Source organism: Crocodylus siamensis, chromosome 3 (genome assembly GCF_052110815.1).
Source record: "Crocodylus siamensis isolate JL-2025a chromosome 3, ASM5211081v1, whole genome shotgun sequence".
NCBI classification, from domain to species: Eukaryota; Metazoa; Chordata; order Crocodylia; family Crocodylidae; genus Crocodylus; species Crocodylus siamensis.
In genome coordinates, this window is record NC_143397.1 from 78,740,062 (window position 1) to 78,757,860 (window position 17,799).

Sequence of the window (17,799 nt, forward strand, 5' to 3'; positions counted from 1 at the left end):
GACAGTAGTGACCGTGAGATCATTGAGTTCATGATCCTGAGAAAAAGGAAAGGAGGACAGCAGAAAAGTAAGGACCCTGGACTTCAGAAAAACAAACTTTGACTCACTCAGGGAACTGATGGGCAGGTTCTCCTGGGAGGTCAGTCTGAGGGGAAATGGAATCCAGGAGAGTTGGCTGTACTTTAAAAAAACAATCCAAATACACAGAAAGACTAGCAAGTATGTCAGAAAACCAGCTTGGCTTAGCAGGGAACTTTTCAGTGAGCTAAAACAAAAAAGAAAGCTTACAAAAAGTGGAAATTTGGCAAATGAATAGGGAGGAATATAACAATATTACTTGGGCATGCATGGATAAAATCAGGAAGGCCAAATCACAATTGGAGTGATATGAAGGGTGACAAGAAGGGTTTCTCAAAGTATATCAGCAACAAGAGGAAGATCAAGGAAAGTGTAGATTCCTTACTGAATAGGGGAGGCAACTTAGTGACAGATGAGGAGGAAAAGACTAAAGTACTCAATGTCTTTTTCACCTCAGTCTTCACAGGCAAGGTCAGCTCCCAGACTACTGCATCTGGCAGCATAGTCTGGGAAGGAGGTGGGCAGTCAACAGTGGCAAAAGAACAGGTTAGGGATTATTTAGCAAAGCTGGACATGTACAAGTTCATGGGGTTGTATGGGATGCACCCAGGGATTCTGAGGGAGTTGGTTAATGTGATTGCAGAGCTTCTGGCCATTATATTTGAAAACTCATGACAATCAGGGAGGTCCTGGGTGGTTTGAAAAGGGCAAATATACTGCCCATCTTTAAGAAAGGGAAGGAGAAGGATCCATGACAGTACAGTACAGTCAGCTTTACCTCAGTACCTGGAAAGATCATGGAGCGGATCCTCAAGAAATCCATCTCTAAGCATTTAGAGGAGAAAAAGGTGATTACAAAGAGTCATCATTGATTCACCAAGGGCAAGTTATGCCTGATCACCTGATTGCCTTCTATCATGAGATGACTATCTCTGTACATGCAGGAAGAGCAGTGGACATGATATACCTTGACTTCATCAAGGCTTTTAATATGGTCTCCCATAACATTCTTGCAAGCAAGCTAAGTTAGTATGGATGACTGGACTGTAAGGTGGATAGAAAACTGGCTAGATAGGCTCAGAGGGTAGTAATCAATGGCTTAATGCCTAGTTGGCAGCCAGTATCAAGTGGAGTGTCCCAGGGGTTGTTCCAGGGACTGGTTTTGTTTAATATCTTTATTAATCATCTGGAAGATGGGATGGAGTGCACCCTCAGGAAATTTTTAGATGGGGGAGTAGAAGATACACTGGAGGGTAGGGCTAGGATTCAGAGACACCTAGAGAAATTGGAGGATTGGAGTAAAAACAATCTCATGAGGTTCAATAAGGACAAGTGTAAAGTCTTGTACTTAGGACAGAAGAATCCCATGTACTGCTACAAACTCAGGACTGACTGGCTAAGGCAGCAGATTTTGGGGTTGTGATAACGCACCAGTGGTACCTGCTACTTTAAGAGCTAGATCAAGCAGTCAGCAGGTGTTTGATTATGGCAGCCATTTTAGAATTTTGGCCACCTATGTAAACAAGAAAAGTTTGCTGCTGGGAGGAAGGCAAGAAACATTACCTGACTGAACTACTGCATGGGAACATCTTACAGGTAGGGGCAGGAGGCCCTGGTCCTCGGCATGACTTAAAACTGCACCCTGCTGGGAGTGAGTGGTCTGGTGGAGCTCCCAGTGGTGCAGGAACCCCAGGAAAATGCCAGGCAAGTTACTACCTCGGTGAAAGGTGGGTAGAGGTGCCTTAATTCCACCCCTCTCCCTCGAGTGGGTTATAAGATTCATCTAATCCAGCGAAGGCCAGGTAAGCTTCTTGAAGCAACTGAGCCTGCTGTGGTGAATGATCCCACAGGGACAGGCATGCTTTGTGAAACACCTGAGCCAGGAATGGGGGACCCAATCCCTGAGTGGAGGCAGGAGGCTTAGACCTAACCTGAGGGACCTAACTCATCAATGCTGGGGCCAGGACCCAGATAGGGGTCAAAAGGGCCAGGGGCCCACTACGAGGGATGCCCATATAGAGCTGAGAAGCTTGGGGTCCCAACTGGTCTGAGACAGGGCCAGGACTTAAAGGGAAGCCAAAGGTACCAGGGAAGGGGCCACAGCTAATGGGCGAAGGAGATGGTTAAATTGGGTGCCTGAAATGGCATTTGCAAGGCTTGGGCCATGGTGTAGGGGTGAAATGGATCCATGGATAGCCCCCTAATACTGGGGTATATAATGGGCAGCCTCCCCACTAATTATTACATCAATATTATTACATCAAGGCATGGCAGCTGAGAGAGGCAGGTGGCTGACCCGTAGACAGGGGGCAGGCCGATGCTTGCACCACACATGAATGCTTGCCTCTATCACAGGGGTTAAAGTAGACAATACGTTGAATATGAGGCAACAGAATGCCCTTGTTGCCAAGAAGGCTAACTGCATACTGGGCTACATTAGTAGAAGCGCTGCTAGAAGTTCAAGGGAAGTAATTATTTCCCTCTATTCAGCACTGCTGAGGCCACATCTGGAGTACTGTGTCCAGTTTTGGGCCCCCCACTATAGAAAAGATGTAGACAGATTGGAGATAATACACCAGAGGGCATCAAAAGTAGTTAGGGGCATGTTACTTATAAGGAAAGACTGAGGGAACTGGGTTTATTTAATCTGCAGAAGAGAAGAATGAGAATTGATAGCAATCTTCAGCTACCTGAAGTTTGATTGCAAAGAGGATGGAGATAGACTGTTCTTGGTGGTAGCAGATGACAGAACAAGGAGCAATGTTGTCAAGTTGCACCAAGGGAAGTTTAGATTACATATTAGGAAAGACTTTCTCATGAGGAGGGTGGTAAAGTACTGGAACAGGTCACATAGAAAGGTGGTGGATTCTCCATCCTTGGAGGTTGTTAAGAACCAGCTAGACAAAGCCTTGCCTGGCATGATTTAGTTGGGGATGGTCTTGCTTTAGGTGGGGGGTTGTATTAGATGACCTCCTAAAGTCCCTTCCAATCTTCATGTTCTACAATTCTGTGAAAATCACAATACTTAAGTAAGTTTTGTTTGACTGCTTCCATCCAAACAGTTATGAGGGATTATTATCATTGAACTCTGTTAGTAATAAATATTTTAATTGTGCCACATCTGTCAAGAGAATTCATTTGACTATCAACACAGCTTTTATTTTTAATGTTCTCTACTATGAATTCATAATTTCTACATTTCTTTTTTCCTTCTTCCTCTTAAAGGAGCTGGTGGTTGGTCTCCTCTTGTGTCCAACAAATATCAATGGCTCCAGATTGACCTTGGGGAGAGAACTGAGATCACTGCTGTTGCTACTCAAGGTGGATATGGGAGTTCAGACTGGGTAACGAGCTACCTCCTGATGTTCAGTGATAGTGGAAGGAACTGGAAGCAGTACTGTCAAGAAGAAAGCATTTGGGTATGTTTCTTTAATGATATATGCTGAGTTTCAATAGAGGAATTTAAGCACTTGCAACATATGTTGCTCCAATCCTGTAATGCAGAGCACTGGAATTTAAATAATTACTTTGAAAGTGCTTTCTAAGTTAATAGTTAAAGATAAAAAGTAATTTTATTTTCTACAAGATAAAGTTTTAAAAATCATTTAATGTTAGTCCATTAGAAGCCCAGAGGGCCTGTTCCAAGGAATGAGATGATAATTCAAAATCTCTTTTGTGATGCCACATGCAGTTAAGTGGATGTCATTCATTGTTATGTTTACTGTGTTCAATTTGTTAAAAAACAAAACAAATACAGTATTTTACTTGTCTTATTTCTCTGGAGCTTTTAACCATAATGCTTTTTCTGTAAACAAATAGAAACCCTGATCTTTTAAAAAATAAAACAAGCACTGGGTAGGATGAAGCAGAGCTTTTATTTTAATTCCTTTCTGAACCAAAATGCAGTTCCAGATGCTTCAGCTTCTTTTCTCCACTAGTTACTGTTTAGTGATAAATCTTGTGAATGGCTCAACACCCTCCACTTCTACTTCATTCAGTGAAAGTGAAGAAATCTCAGCATCTCACAGATACTTAAAGTCTCAGATCCATATTAATACCTTAACTGTGAAATTCTAGATCATGGGAGGACTCTGCTTCATCCTGAGTGGTATCACCTTATGGTCTGAAGCAGGAATATTGATAGTGATACTATATTTTTAACATTGTTATTGTGATTTCTGTCCTCTCTCTGATCTATGTTTGAATTTTTCTAAGCTTTTGTCTTCAGTAATTTCTTGATGTAATTAAACACTATGTCAAAATATATTCTACTTTATGCATTTTAATTCTGTTGACTTTTAATTTTAATTCTATTCTATTATTGTCAAGGCCCTATCTATGGTATAATAAGATTATGCAGTGGCATAACTTGTTGCCTAATTATCATTCTTTTTGAATTTGCAGCATACTTATGCTTCACAATGTATTTTCATAACAAAGAAAAATAAATGAGTTTCTAATCCATATACTGAGTAGGGGAGGAATCACCCCTTCAATTGTTAAATTAACATAAACTGCTACAATATTGTTTTCTTAGGTCTGAATGATTCTATAAACCTGAGAGGTAGGAACTGTTCATCCACTGCAATAAGATGTTCATTCTGTAACATAATAGAGATACTTCTGCCATTGCAGAAACAGACAAAAAGATAGTAAGGAAGAGTTGTTAAGGTTTACTCAAGTTGAAAAATAAGACATCTAATTTTCTTTCTTCACACTTAATAACAAATTGTGTTTTACTGCTTTTAATATACTGTACCGGAGGAGGGAGTGGATTTCAAAGGGGTAGTGATGTAGAAGTCTGGATCAGCAGTTACCAACTTCAGGGGCACCTTTTGTTGACCTTTATTTTTTTTGAATTTGCTTCTTGTTGAACTCCTTTACCTTTACATTGTTTTATTTGGAAAGGAGTTGTTCTGAACTTTGTATGAAGCTCTTCGATCTCTAATTACTTGATAAGGTTGCTTTTGACCTTTTCTATTTTTAGTAACACTTTACTCAGGTACTGTGACCAACCTCAAATGCAGTATTTAAGGTGAGGGCATGTAATTGAATTAGAATTTCTTTATAATATTTTCTGCTTTATTTCTGTACTTTTCTTAACAGCCCCCTCTAAAATATTTAGGGCTACCTGCCTAAGATGCTTTATCTTTTTTTTCTTTGATTGAAAAAATAGCTTCTGAGTTCATCAATGTGTACAAACTGTTTGCAGGGGTAACTTAGTTCAGAGTGTGTGTGTATTTTATGTATCTATATCACACACACACACACACACACACACACACACACACACACACACACACACACAGCCCAACTAAATTTTGTGAAAATTTTCTTTTGCCAGGAATAGTAAATCCATTAATCTTACCAGAAGCATTTGACACTTCATTATTCTCTTCTTTTAAAGGTTATTATTACTAAACATCCTCAGTCACTTTACTAATGAATGCAAATTGTGGCTGTAAAGATACTGACCCCAGTGAGGTAGATGGAAGCTTACTACCTTAGTGGTATGGCCACCAGTGTAACTGCACCTCAGGACTGAAATATATATCTTTTATGTGCTTTGGAAGGGCATTTCCTTGTATCAGAGGAAAAAACAATACTCTTTGATATAGTGTAACTTTGTCTTCTATAGCAAAGAACCCTCTTTGCAAGAGAAGTTGGTATGTGTCCACTTCCTCCCTGTCTCCAGCAATTTTGATTACTACTGATCAGGCATTAGGCCTGTAAAACTGAAATAGTGGTCACCAGTACTAGTAGTATGGGTTTGGATGGAAAGGCTCCTTTTGTCCCTCATCCATGCAGAGCTGCCCTTCAGTTCCTTTCTTTGTTATCATTTGATTACTTAAACATATACTTTTGCTGCTAGATTCCAACCCATAAAAAAGTTCATCTATCATTACACAGATACTAGTTGTTCCTTAAGAAAAGACTTTGGAAAGATGAAAGAAATTATGGTAACCCGTGTTTATGTTGTATTTTTATTAACTCTTTGAGGCATTTTAATAGATAACCAAGGGTAATGTTCTATGATGTACTCTCAAGTGTCCTTTAAATCTATCGTTTATAATTTTTTTGACTATTTTTTCTTGGTGCTGAAGTAACATTTACAAAACTATAATTCCTGAGATCATTCTTAACATCTTCTCAGAAATTGGGTACAATTCTAACCAACCTGCTATTCTCAAATGAAGCAGCTGTTATAAATGATAAAAATGCATATTCTTTCACAAAACCTGTTCCTTATAAATGGATTCAGTTAATCTTCGAAAGAGATTAACTCCACTCAGATTAATTTGAGATATTCTTTTATTTTACTTTTAAATTGTTAATACATTTGAGCAGTGAAAACTGCTTGTCTTAACATGTCTTTCAACCCCCTTGTATTTTCCAAATTTTATAAGAAATAATCTCAGATATTCTGGGAGGCTTCCCTTTTGTATTTTAGTTTTTGCCACTAAAGTGAACCATGGTTATAAAGATGAGTGCTCATATATATAACCATCTGATCTGTACCCTGGAGAAGGTAGTAACCTTTCTTCATTATTCTTTCAAACTTGCAGGAGACATGGAGTAGAATGATAAAACAATGGAGGTAGTTTTTGTTGGCTCTGAATTTAGGACCTAGATGCCTTGTTTAAGGGGAGAGGGTCAGCCACGACCTTTCCATTTGAAAATAGGCAAATTTATTGATACACAGTGATAACAGAAAACAAGCAATACAAATAATAAAGCAGTTCTATATATCTACCAAATCCTAGGGCTGTCATCAGAGTCAAAGTACATCTGGAGGAGGAGGACCCAGGCAAGACAGGGAGGGATAGAGAGGGAAGTACACTTTGTTACTCTTTAAGTCTCTGCTTTTGTATTCTCCTTCCCATCTGATGACTCCTGATGACTTTCGATCCATGACTGTCACTGGGTGGTGTCTGTGTGGTTGTCATATGTCCACGTAGCTCATCACATGCACACATACTAATTTTGTCTTTCTGGGTCTTCTCCTAAATTGGTCTATTCCCCCAAAACTGGGAATCAGGCCCCCCTGCTCTGGGGCCTTGTTTGCTGTTACCACCTTATCTTATGTTATGCAACAGTATAGTACATGCCTCTCTCTTTCCCAGGCTATGTGTCTGTGTTGGCCTTGTATTACACAGCCAGTCTGCTCTGAATGTTCTGCGAAACTCTCTATGTATGAGATCCAGGCTTTTTAGAAATCAGATAACCCCTGCTGCCTATCCTGAACCATTCTAACACACACACACACACACACGCGCGCGCGCACACACACACACACACACAGATAAATCTATCTATATCTATAGCTAGCTAGCTAGCTAGATCCAGGGTGAATATTGTTTTGTATTTTTTTTGTGGATCCACTGATACAAATACTAACATTCATATAAAAATATTTTAATTATTCTTTATTCAGTGACACTGATTATTTTCATTAGCATGCCACTTTATTCTCTCTTCAACATCATTAATTAGATATTCTTTTAAAAAAATAGAGTAAGAATTATTTTAAATAACAACTTTGCTGTATCCAATACTTTTTTTTCTAAAAAATGGGGAGAAGAGAAAAAGAGAATATAAACAAGAAAGACCCTTCATCAACTGATAGTCTTAACAGGAACTCGCATGACAGCTGTGGTAGCAAAGATAGGAAAGGAGACAAACATCCCAGAGTAGTAAAATAGGTTAGAGATTACTTAGAGAAGCCAGATGCTTTAAGGTTGGCAGGGCCACATGGGTACGCCCTAGATACTGAAGGAATTGGTTGAGGTTATTTTGGAGTCATTGACTATTCTTTTTGAGAACTCCTTGGAGGTTCAGCGTGGTTCGTGATGACTAGAAAAGGGCACCTATAATGCCCACATTTGAGAAGGGGAACAAGGAGGACCTAAGGAACTACAGGGCAGTCATCCTGACCTGAATATCTGGAAATATCATGGAGTATGTTTTCAAAGAATCTATAGAGAAGAATAAGGGGATCAGAAACAGCCAGCATGTCATGCCTGATCAACCCAATTTCCTTTTATGATAAGGTGATGGGTTCTTTGGATGAGGAGTGAGCAGTAGATGTAATTTGCAAGGCATTCAACAATGTCTCTCTCCCAATATCCTCACTAACAAGCTAAAGGAATACAGCCTATATTAACTAAATAGGATACATACATGGTTGGATCATTGTGCTCAACAAGTAATCTTCAATGGCTCAATGCATAGCTGGGAAGAAGTATTATATGATATTCACCAGGGGCCTGTTCTGAATCTAGTGTTATTTAATGCCTTCATTAATGATTTGGATGATGTAATCAAGTGCACACTTAGCAAACATGCAAATGACACCAAGTTCAATCTAGTGGAGGGATCTCATTCTAAGATCTAGAATGACCTGAATAGACTGGGAAAAATGGTGTACAACCAAGCATATGAGATTCAACAAGGAGAAATGCAACTGTACTTGGGACAAAATAATTGCATGCACAAACTGCAGTTCTAGAAAAGGACGGACCTGGAGTTACAGTAGACCATGAGCTGAATATGAGCCAACAGTGTGCTCTTGTGGCAACAATGTCAATGGTATAATTAATTGTATCAACAGGAGTGTATTTCTGGATCAATGGAAGTGATGCTTCCTCTCTGTTCAACACTGGTGAGGCCTTACCTGGAGTACTGCATTCCATTTGGGCCACAAACATAAAGAAGGATGTTGACAGTTTGGAAAGAGGCCAGCACAGAGCAAGAAAAAAATATTAAGGCCTGGGAAGGCAAGACTTACGAGGAAAGGCTGAAAGAAGTAGGGTCATTTAGTTGGCAAAGAAAAGACTGAGAGGGGAATTGATAACAGTCTTCAAATACATGAAAGGTGATTACAAAGCAGAGGAAAATGGGCTTTATCTGTGGGTTGTAGGGGAAAAGCCTAGAAGCAATGGCCTCAAGCTTCATCAGGGGAGATTTAGGTTGGAGATGAGGAGAATCTTTCTGACTGCATATAGTCAAGGATTTTTACAGGTGATCTTAAAAAAACTGTGGAATCTCCATCCTTAGAAATTTTCAAAAGCAAGTTTTTGGTACTGAAGAATGCATTTTATGCAATGGGTCATCAGAAGATATGAAGGGTGGAAAACACAATTTCTTTCCAGTTATAGTGTACCAGTTTCCTTTTCTGAGAGAAAGTGAAAAGGCCTGTACTTTCAAGCTTTTCAAACAATTTGATTCTTTATCCATTCTAAGGCTTTATTTCAGCTTCCATCACTACTGTTATCATAGCTTCTCAAATCTAAACTTCCAACAGAGAAAAGGCATAAAAATTACTGGCAGTAAATAGTAAAACTGTTCAACAGAATGCAGTGAAGTCACAGTTGCTTTTTATAACATAGGAGGAAATGCACATCTGCAAAAGTGCCTCTTAGAACAAGCAGAAATATAATTTAATAAGATAGATCTGGGGGGCAACTTCCCTTATTCTTTTTATCCTATCTTAAATTATTACCGAAAGTTTTTTTAATGAGAAATATCTCTCTCATATATTTGACAAGCTAAAATTTTACATGAAGTATTATTATATAATAAAGTGATGCATTTTTTTCAGAAAGCTTTCCTGAAACTTTGTAGGAGCTTTCTGTACTATTACCATAATCATTGCCTCCTGCAGGAAGCCTGAGATGGGTCACTGGGAGTGGAAAAATTCTATATTGAACAGAATTACTTTGCAGCATGCTCCTTCATTCCCCTTTAAAATTAATTGACTGTTTCACCTCAGACATGTAGACACATGTATATGCTGAAAGCCCTGATATCTGTGGAGGAACACCATGTCACTTTTCTGGGCAATCACTGCTTAATGCATCTGGACATCTGATCATTGGCACCAAGGAGAAAACTGAACTTCTGAATGAATACTTTGCATCTGTATTCCACCAGTCAAAGAGTGATAGCCTGCTGAATGCAAGTATAACACAGAATAGTCAGAGTAGGGATGATCACCTACCAGCAGTCATTGTAGAGCTGGTGAAAGAACAGCTAGAGAGGCTGGATAGCTGTAAGTCAGCAGGACTGGATGAACTCCCTTCAAGAGTGCTGAATGAACTAGCTAAAGTCATCACAGGGCCGCTACCAAACCTCTTTGAGAATTTTTGGTGCTCAGGAGAGGTCCCAGAAGACTGTAATAGGGCCAATGTTGTGCCCATTTTCAAGAAGGGGAGGAGATAAGACACAGGGAACTACAGGCCAATCTGCCTGAGCTCAATCCCAGGAAAAATCCTTGAAAAATTTCACAAGGTGTACATATGCGATAAGCCAGTAGAAGGCAACATTCTGAATGGCAGCCAGCATGGTTTTGTTGTAGGTAGGTCATGTCTGACTAACCTCATCTCCCTCTATGACCAGGTTACTCAAGGTAGATGAGGTTGACGTCATTTACTTGGACTTCAGGAAAGCCTTTCACTTGGTGTCCCATGAGGCTCTCAAGGTAAAACTAGGGGACTGTTGGGGTCAGACCCAGACAGTATTGATAGACAGATCTGAGTTGACCTGGTAGAAGGTAGCCAATGGGGTCCCAGAGAGGTTGGTAATTGGACCCATGCTTTTCAACATCTTCATCAATGATCTGGTTGTGGGTTGAAAAGTACACTGGCAACATTTGCCAATAACACTAACCTCTGGGGGATTGAGGCCATGCATCAGGGTAGGCTGACAATCCAGCTGGACCTAGACAGATCACTTAGATTGGCAGACCACAGCCAGATGCTGATCAACACCGGGAAGTGTAAAGTGCTCCGTCTGGGAAGGAAAAATCTACAATAAACTTACAAGCTTGGTGCTACTATGCAAGCTAGCACCATGTCTGAAAAAGATCTGGCGGTCATAATTGACCATAAAATGAATATGAACCACCGGTGTGTTGCTGTAGTTAGCAGAGCAAACAATATGCTGGCATGCATCAACTAATGCATCTCAAGCAAAACTAAGGAAGTTATTCTCCTGCTCTACTTGGTTTTGGTGAGGCCACAGTTGGAGTACTGCATCCAGTACTGGGTGCCACACTTCAGAAAGGATGTGGAAAAGATTGAGTAAGTCCAGAGAAGAGCCACTCATATGATTACAGGCCTGAAGAGTAAGCCATACAAGGAAAGGCTAACAGACATGGGACAATTCTAAGGCCTAGAAAATTGAAGACTTCAGGGGATTTTGCTGGCAGCTTACAAATATACCAGGGGAGAGCATCAGGGACAAGGAAAACAACAATTCACCAAAGCGTCCCAGGGGAAAACCAAGAGGAATGGTCATAAACTCCTACAAGAATGCTGCAGACTGGATATGAGGAAACACTTCTTCACGGTTTTAGACTCTGGAATAGACTCCCAGTAGGGGCGGTGCAGGCACCTACCCTGGAGGTCTTCAAAAGGAGGCGGGACAGACACCTTGCTGGGGTTATTTGATCCCAGCAGTCTTTTCTACCCATAGCAAGGGGGCTGGACCTGATGTTCTCACAAAATCTTCTCCAGCCCTAAACTTTTGTGGATCTGGACACATCAAAAATGTAATTTCCTAATGTAGACTGGTACAATGTAAATGGCAAATACTGCTTCAAGATGGAATAACTTTTTAGTAGATCCCTTTCCAGACTCATAATGCAGATCTTTTTAGTGCACTAAAAATGTTCCTCCAGTCTTTGCTATACCCCTAGGTGACTCCTTTCCTATCTGCTCCATACTTGGTGAGTAAGTACATCATGTAGGGAGACCACAGATATAGAATGTCTCTCTTCTCGCTTTTTTTTAATTTTTTTTGGAAATGGTGTATTCCCTGTATGGACCTCAGCAGAACAGAGGTCAGTTCTGCTATGTATTATTATACTGAAATAAGGTATAGCATACCTTATTCCAAAATGCTTATATTAGCAATGGAATGAACACCCAGCATTAGAATGGGATCTTGCTTTGGTTTTCCAGGATAAAAGAAACAGTTTAACCCAAATTAACTTTACTTAATTCAAGTTATACATAATAACTAAACTGGAACTAACCTCACTCTATCTAGAGCATTCTCCCAAGAAAACACATTCAGGTTTTGTCAGTTTGTACATCTTATGCATAAAATAACCCAAAATTTACCTGTCTCAGCAGCAATCATTATACTTCCCCTTTCAGTAAGTTAATGAGTATGTTAGAAATTATACAAAATGAACCTGCATGCTTTAAAACATCTGTATTTTTGTGTACAAAAGGACACAGCACAACAGACAAGCAAATATAATAAACACATTCTAACTTAGCATATAAATTGCTAAGCTCAGCACTGACTTTAGAAAAGAAGAGAATAGTAGTGCCGAATAATTGTACCTTAAGTTGAAAAATGCTGTAATCTCTTAAACAAAGTATGTATTTTTAACTGAAAAGAACAAGAATCATAAATAGAATATAACAGCATTTGGTCACAAATCTTTTTCAAGCTGTGTCAGTACATAGTTTGGTTTGTGATAAATTTATGTGTTTAGACCGTCTTTTTGAAAAAGCCTTTCCAAAATAGCAAGAGTTGGTCTCAATGTCAGCCTCATCACCTATCAAAATTCTATACTTTCCCCAAAACAAAAACATTTAATAAGAAAAAAGACACCAAAAATCAAAACAGAGAGACCAGCAAAAATGCAATGGCAATAACAAAACTAAGTAATTTCTATTAGGCTAGAGACTTTGCCACTGATACTGATTTACATGGTAAGTGGTCACATCCTATAGTGATGGGAATTGCTCTGAGGCTTAAAGACAGATAAATAGATCAGAGATGTTCCCATTCTCATTGAAGTCATTGTGACTTTAACATTGAATTAAATAAAAATAGCATCAGGAACAAGATGCTTTAATGCATCATGAAACACACATAATCTGGCCACATAGGAAATGATCAAAAAGCGAGCTCTTAAGGGAAGGCATTGTTGAAGGGAACACACGCACACACACAAAAAAGTTTGAACTTGACACTCTCTTAAAGTTTGTCTGTAAAGATTTTAATCTTCAAAACAGGTTTCACTTTATTGTATCATCAGGACAAATTTAGAAATAGACTTTTTTCCAGAAAATGATTGTAACAATGTGGAATAGACTGTTGGACACTTATTACCCTCTCCTTTTATTTTTATATATGAAAAATAAATTATCCCCATATTTCATACACATGAAAACACACATTCTATTACAAATCTTAAATTTTAATCAAGCATATGTCTGTATATGTATCTATGAATGATAATAAATCTCTTGACCGACCGACCGACCAACCAATGTGTCTACCTTGACATACTAAGGGCAGAAAAGGAATCACTACTTCATGCTATTTATAAATGTAAATAACATGTATATTATATCATGTATCATAAATATATAAAGGACATGAAATAATGGTTCTTTTTCTGCTCTTAATATATAGGTAACCACTGATACTCATGGTGTATGTGTAAGAGGTCTAGTCACGTGCCCAGTTAATCTATTTGTGTCCGACCATCCCAATTCACGAGCGACATGCCTTGTTACAAGTTTCACAGATCTATGTGTTTGAGTTGAAGTCCAAGTTTACAGAACGCTGCTTCCTTCTTTCTCGCTTTCCTTACATCTGCTGAATCAAAGCCACTTCATGCTAAGCTGCACTCAGTGTCAGATATTCCCTCCAAATTGGATAGGATTCTTCACACTTCTCCCAGCTTTCTATGCTGATGTTGAATGACTTCCTATCATTTTTGCATGTGTTGTGCTAACACCATAGAGAGCAATCCCACTTCCTAGAGCCATCTCAAATCTCGCTGTACAAAATATTCTTGGGGTGTAGTCTCCTAGCATTAACCTGAAGTGGCTGTGCCATCACAATCTTGTCATCTTGATAGTAGTTTCTAAGTGTGTCAGTCTTATGCATTCCAGTGTGTCGGTCTTATGCATTCCTGTGTTCAGTATTTTGTCTTCCCGCTTTATTTTCAGGATCTTAGAAAGGCATTGCATGTGAAAGCTGTTCAGTCCCCTGATGTGCCTAGAGTATGTAGTCCATGTTTCTGAACCATAAGGCAGGGATGACAGTCTCATAGATTTGCATCTGCACCTTAGTTGATAGTGTGCTGTTATTCCATGCGTATTTCTGTAACAGTCTGAAATTTTTAGCTGCTTTTCTGATTCTGTTAGTCAATTCAGTCTTAAGATCAAGACTGCTGCTGAGTGTAGAACCCAAGTGGCAAAATCTGTCAGTGATACCAAGAGATTTACTCTCCAGAGTGATGTAAGGCATTGGTACATGATCAAATTCTTCAGATAATTGTCAACCCCAAACTGTTGCATGGTGCAGAAAATCTACCCAAGAGATTTTGCAGGGAAGATTCACTGTGGATGACCAAAGCTGCATCATCTGCAAACAGGAAGTCTCTCAGAACCAGCTATTTAATTTTGTTTTTTTCTCTAAACCTTGTGATGTTGAATAAGCCTCCATCTAGTCTGGTTCAAAGATAAATGTCATCATTGCTGTCCATGCATGCATGAAGAAGCAGGAATGAAAAGTAGATGTTAGAGAGCACAGGAACTAAGACACCCATTTCACCTCAGTATTGATATCATAGGCATTTAGTCTTTTTATTTGATTTTATTTTGCCCTTAATATAGTTTACATGCATTTATTTGCTGACTCAGAGGTGAATAGTAGAAGTGGGCTTCATTATTTTTTGCTTAAACATCTGATGTGGGACCAAGCAAGAAACTAAAACCCATCTGAAATACAAAAGATTGACCATTAGTGAAAAAGGTTGTCTAATGAAGTCTTCAGTGGACTCAGACAGCTGTAAAATTTGCTTAGTCTGTTATTTCACTTGAAATTAGGAGAACCACACAGCTCTAGGTTAATAATTCATGATAAACAGTACATTCAATTATTCTTTTCCACCTTTTTTGTTTGTAAATTGTATGCAAAAAGACAGTGACACAAAAAATATCTGAGCTCTTTACAGTCAACCAAAAGGTTACAAGGATGTTTCAATTACCCAATTAGATAAGTTTATCTACTAAGATGTGGTTTCCAAGGTAAATGCAAAGTCTGAAATCAGTTTTCCATGATATTTAAGAGGTACTTTCTAAATACCTTGTTAGCAAGTAACGTGTTAGCAAGTAATATTATTCATGAGAATATTCATGGTAGAAAATGTAAGACAGACATGAGAATTAGGAAAAGGAATGATTTTTAAAAAAACCTAAATTGGAAGTTTATTTTGTCATGATTCAATGAGTTTTTTAGGGAATAATAAACTTGATACAGGTTTTGTTAAATAGTCTGGACTGGCCAGAAGAGCCCACATTTCTTGTGACCCTGAAAGGCTGATTCATTTCCCTACTTGGAAGAAATTCAGGTGTGGGAGTTGACTGTGGCCACATGTCATTCATCATGGAGTAAAATTTACAGTGGCAAATACATGTTTTAGGATGTTAAGACCCATTGGTTTTAATGCAACAAAAGGCACTTTCAAAAATTTTACCCATAATCCACTACATGAATTATGCTTGCAGTAGGATTCTAACCATAGACCTGTAGAGATATGACTCAAAGGATTTGAATGCCGTGGTATAGCATATTGCAGTATTCAAATCCCAATAGTTGTGAGCAGATTGTGAACCATGTTTTAAACCAGGGTGTTCAACTTTTGATCCTCACCACCTCACCCTCCTTATAGAGGCTGCAGAGACTGCCTGGCACCCACAGCCCATGCTGCTCCACCCTCAGAAGCAGAGGTAGGAAGGGAAGCCAGAGAAGGAAAACCCTCAGACCCCAGCAACAGCAGGAGTAGTGGAAGAGCGCTGGTTAGGCAGGAGCTCATGGCTATGTGTTAACCCTTTGCAAGCGCATGTGGGCAGTGGGCTTGCAGTTACACAGCCCTACTCTAAGTAATGGTGGTGGAAACTCAAGAAGTTTTCACATGGAAACCAAAGACAGAAAGAGGAGTAGCCAGAAAGAATTACGGGTGGAAAGAAAAACGAATATGCTCTAGAGGGAAGGGTAGTACAGGTTTCCCTGGATTTATGCAGTGCATACGTTCCTGGGGAACACTGCATAAATTGAATTTGCATAAAGTGAACATACTTTATAATGTAAGAAATAGGGATAGGTTCCCCTGTTGGCTGCTCCAGGGCTGGCTGGGGTGAGTGCAGACAAGTGGAGGCCTGGGCGGTACGGGGTGTGGCACTCACCCCAGCCCCAGCTGCAGCAGCCCCTGGACTGCTCTGAAGCCCCCAGGGCTCTGCCTGTCCCCACTCACCCCAGCTCCTGCTGCAGCTGTCCCGGGAGCGATTGCACCATGCTCTGGCGCTGGCAGCTCCTGGGGCCACTGAAGCCAGGGCTGGGGTGGAGACAGGCAGAGCTCTGGGAAGCACCTGGAGCCACTGAGCTTGCAGCGGCTGCCGGCCCCAACCTGCTCTCATCTGGCTGCAGGCAGCTGCCTCCCCTGCTGCAGCAAGGGGAGTGGTAGCACTGCCTGCTTGTAGCTGCTGGGCTCCACCATGCCAGAGGGATTAGGGGCACGGTGCTCCAGAGGAAGCGGAGCCCCAGGGGGGTTGCGGCATAGTGCAGCCCAGCAGCTGCAAGCAGGGCTAACCTAAGAGATAGGGATTTGTATAACAGGATGAGAAACTCAAGGGTAGGAAGCCAGGGATCAGGTGCAATAAGGCACATACTTCCAAAGGAGAGTAATAAGGAAATGAAGAATGCATTGATGACAATGACAGAAGTTATGTAAAGTATGCAATGCATATTCATCATTATGTAAATTAGGACTTTCTGACATTTATTTAAAATGTCTTGTTTTCTATTCTTAACACTTTTAATATATTTGTGGGCTTCTGCATGTACTTTGAGTAAAATGCAATCTGGCCACATTGCTATTTTTAAATGTTTAACTGCTGTTTAATAACACTGATTTAGTAGTCACAATGATTTATGCTCTGTTTAAAATAACTTACGTGAAAAGATGAATGCATGCATCAAGGTTAACGTGCTCCAAAGCAGAGGGATGGAAAAAAATGAAGCTTAATACACATGAACATAGTATAGTGTTTTATTAAAATTCAAAGAAGATATGTGATTCAATATTAAAACAATTCACAGACATATAGATATAGATATAAAAAACACACACACACATACACGTGTGTGTGTGAAATGATATATTTGTTTTAAATGTACAGATTCTGGCAGTCTTTATGTAGAGGACTTTTCTATTTCAGGCAGCTAAGGAAACTAGGTTAAAAAATAATAATACAGTATACATTCAAAATCTACATTACTCTAATATTTAAGCAAATTGAGTTATAAGCATGTGTATCAGACTTAATAAATAGTTTCCCATCACAGTTACAGAACTTTCTATATGATCAGAAGCACTGGGAATCAAATCTCAATCTCTGTGAACACTTAGATCACTGTGTTAGCTGTGATGTGGGTATGTTTAAAGGCTCAGAGAGATATTGGATAAAGGGAAAAACAGTCTCAAAGGGCTGGCTTTACTGCTGATCTGAACAATTTTCAGATTACTGCTGATCTGAACAATTTTTCTGCCAATTACCTAGAGCATCTTTGGTCAAGTTATCTCTTTTAAAGGTTTCTTTAAAAATATATATCTCAAATCAATATCCATTTTGTTATATTTGTGTAGCATGGAGGAGACAACAAAAAGCCATAAGTCCTTTTTTATTT

General features: G+C 39.5%; 1 protein-coding gene across 3 annotated transcripts in view; it reads left to right on the top strand.

The window, feature by feature from the left end:
* CNTNAP4 (contactin associated protein family member 4) overlaps nt 1-17,799 on the top strand; it is a 431,793-nt gene that overhangs the window by 128,823 nt on the left and 285,171 nt on the right. For all 3 annotated transcript variants that reach the window (XM_090038567.1, XM_090038569.1, XM_090038566.1), the window contains exon 3: nt 3,304-3,497. In XM_090038567.1, coding sequence (XP_089894693.1) covers nt 3,304-3,497 — 194 coding nt within the window. The remainder of the gene's footprint in view (nt 1-3,303; nt 3,498-17,799) is intronic.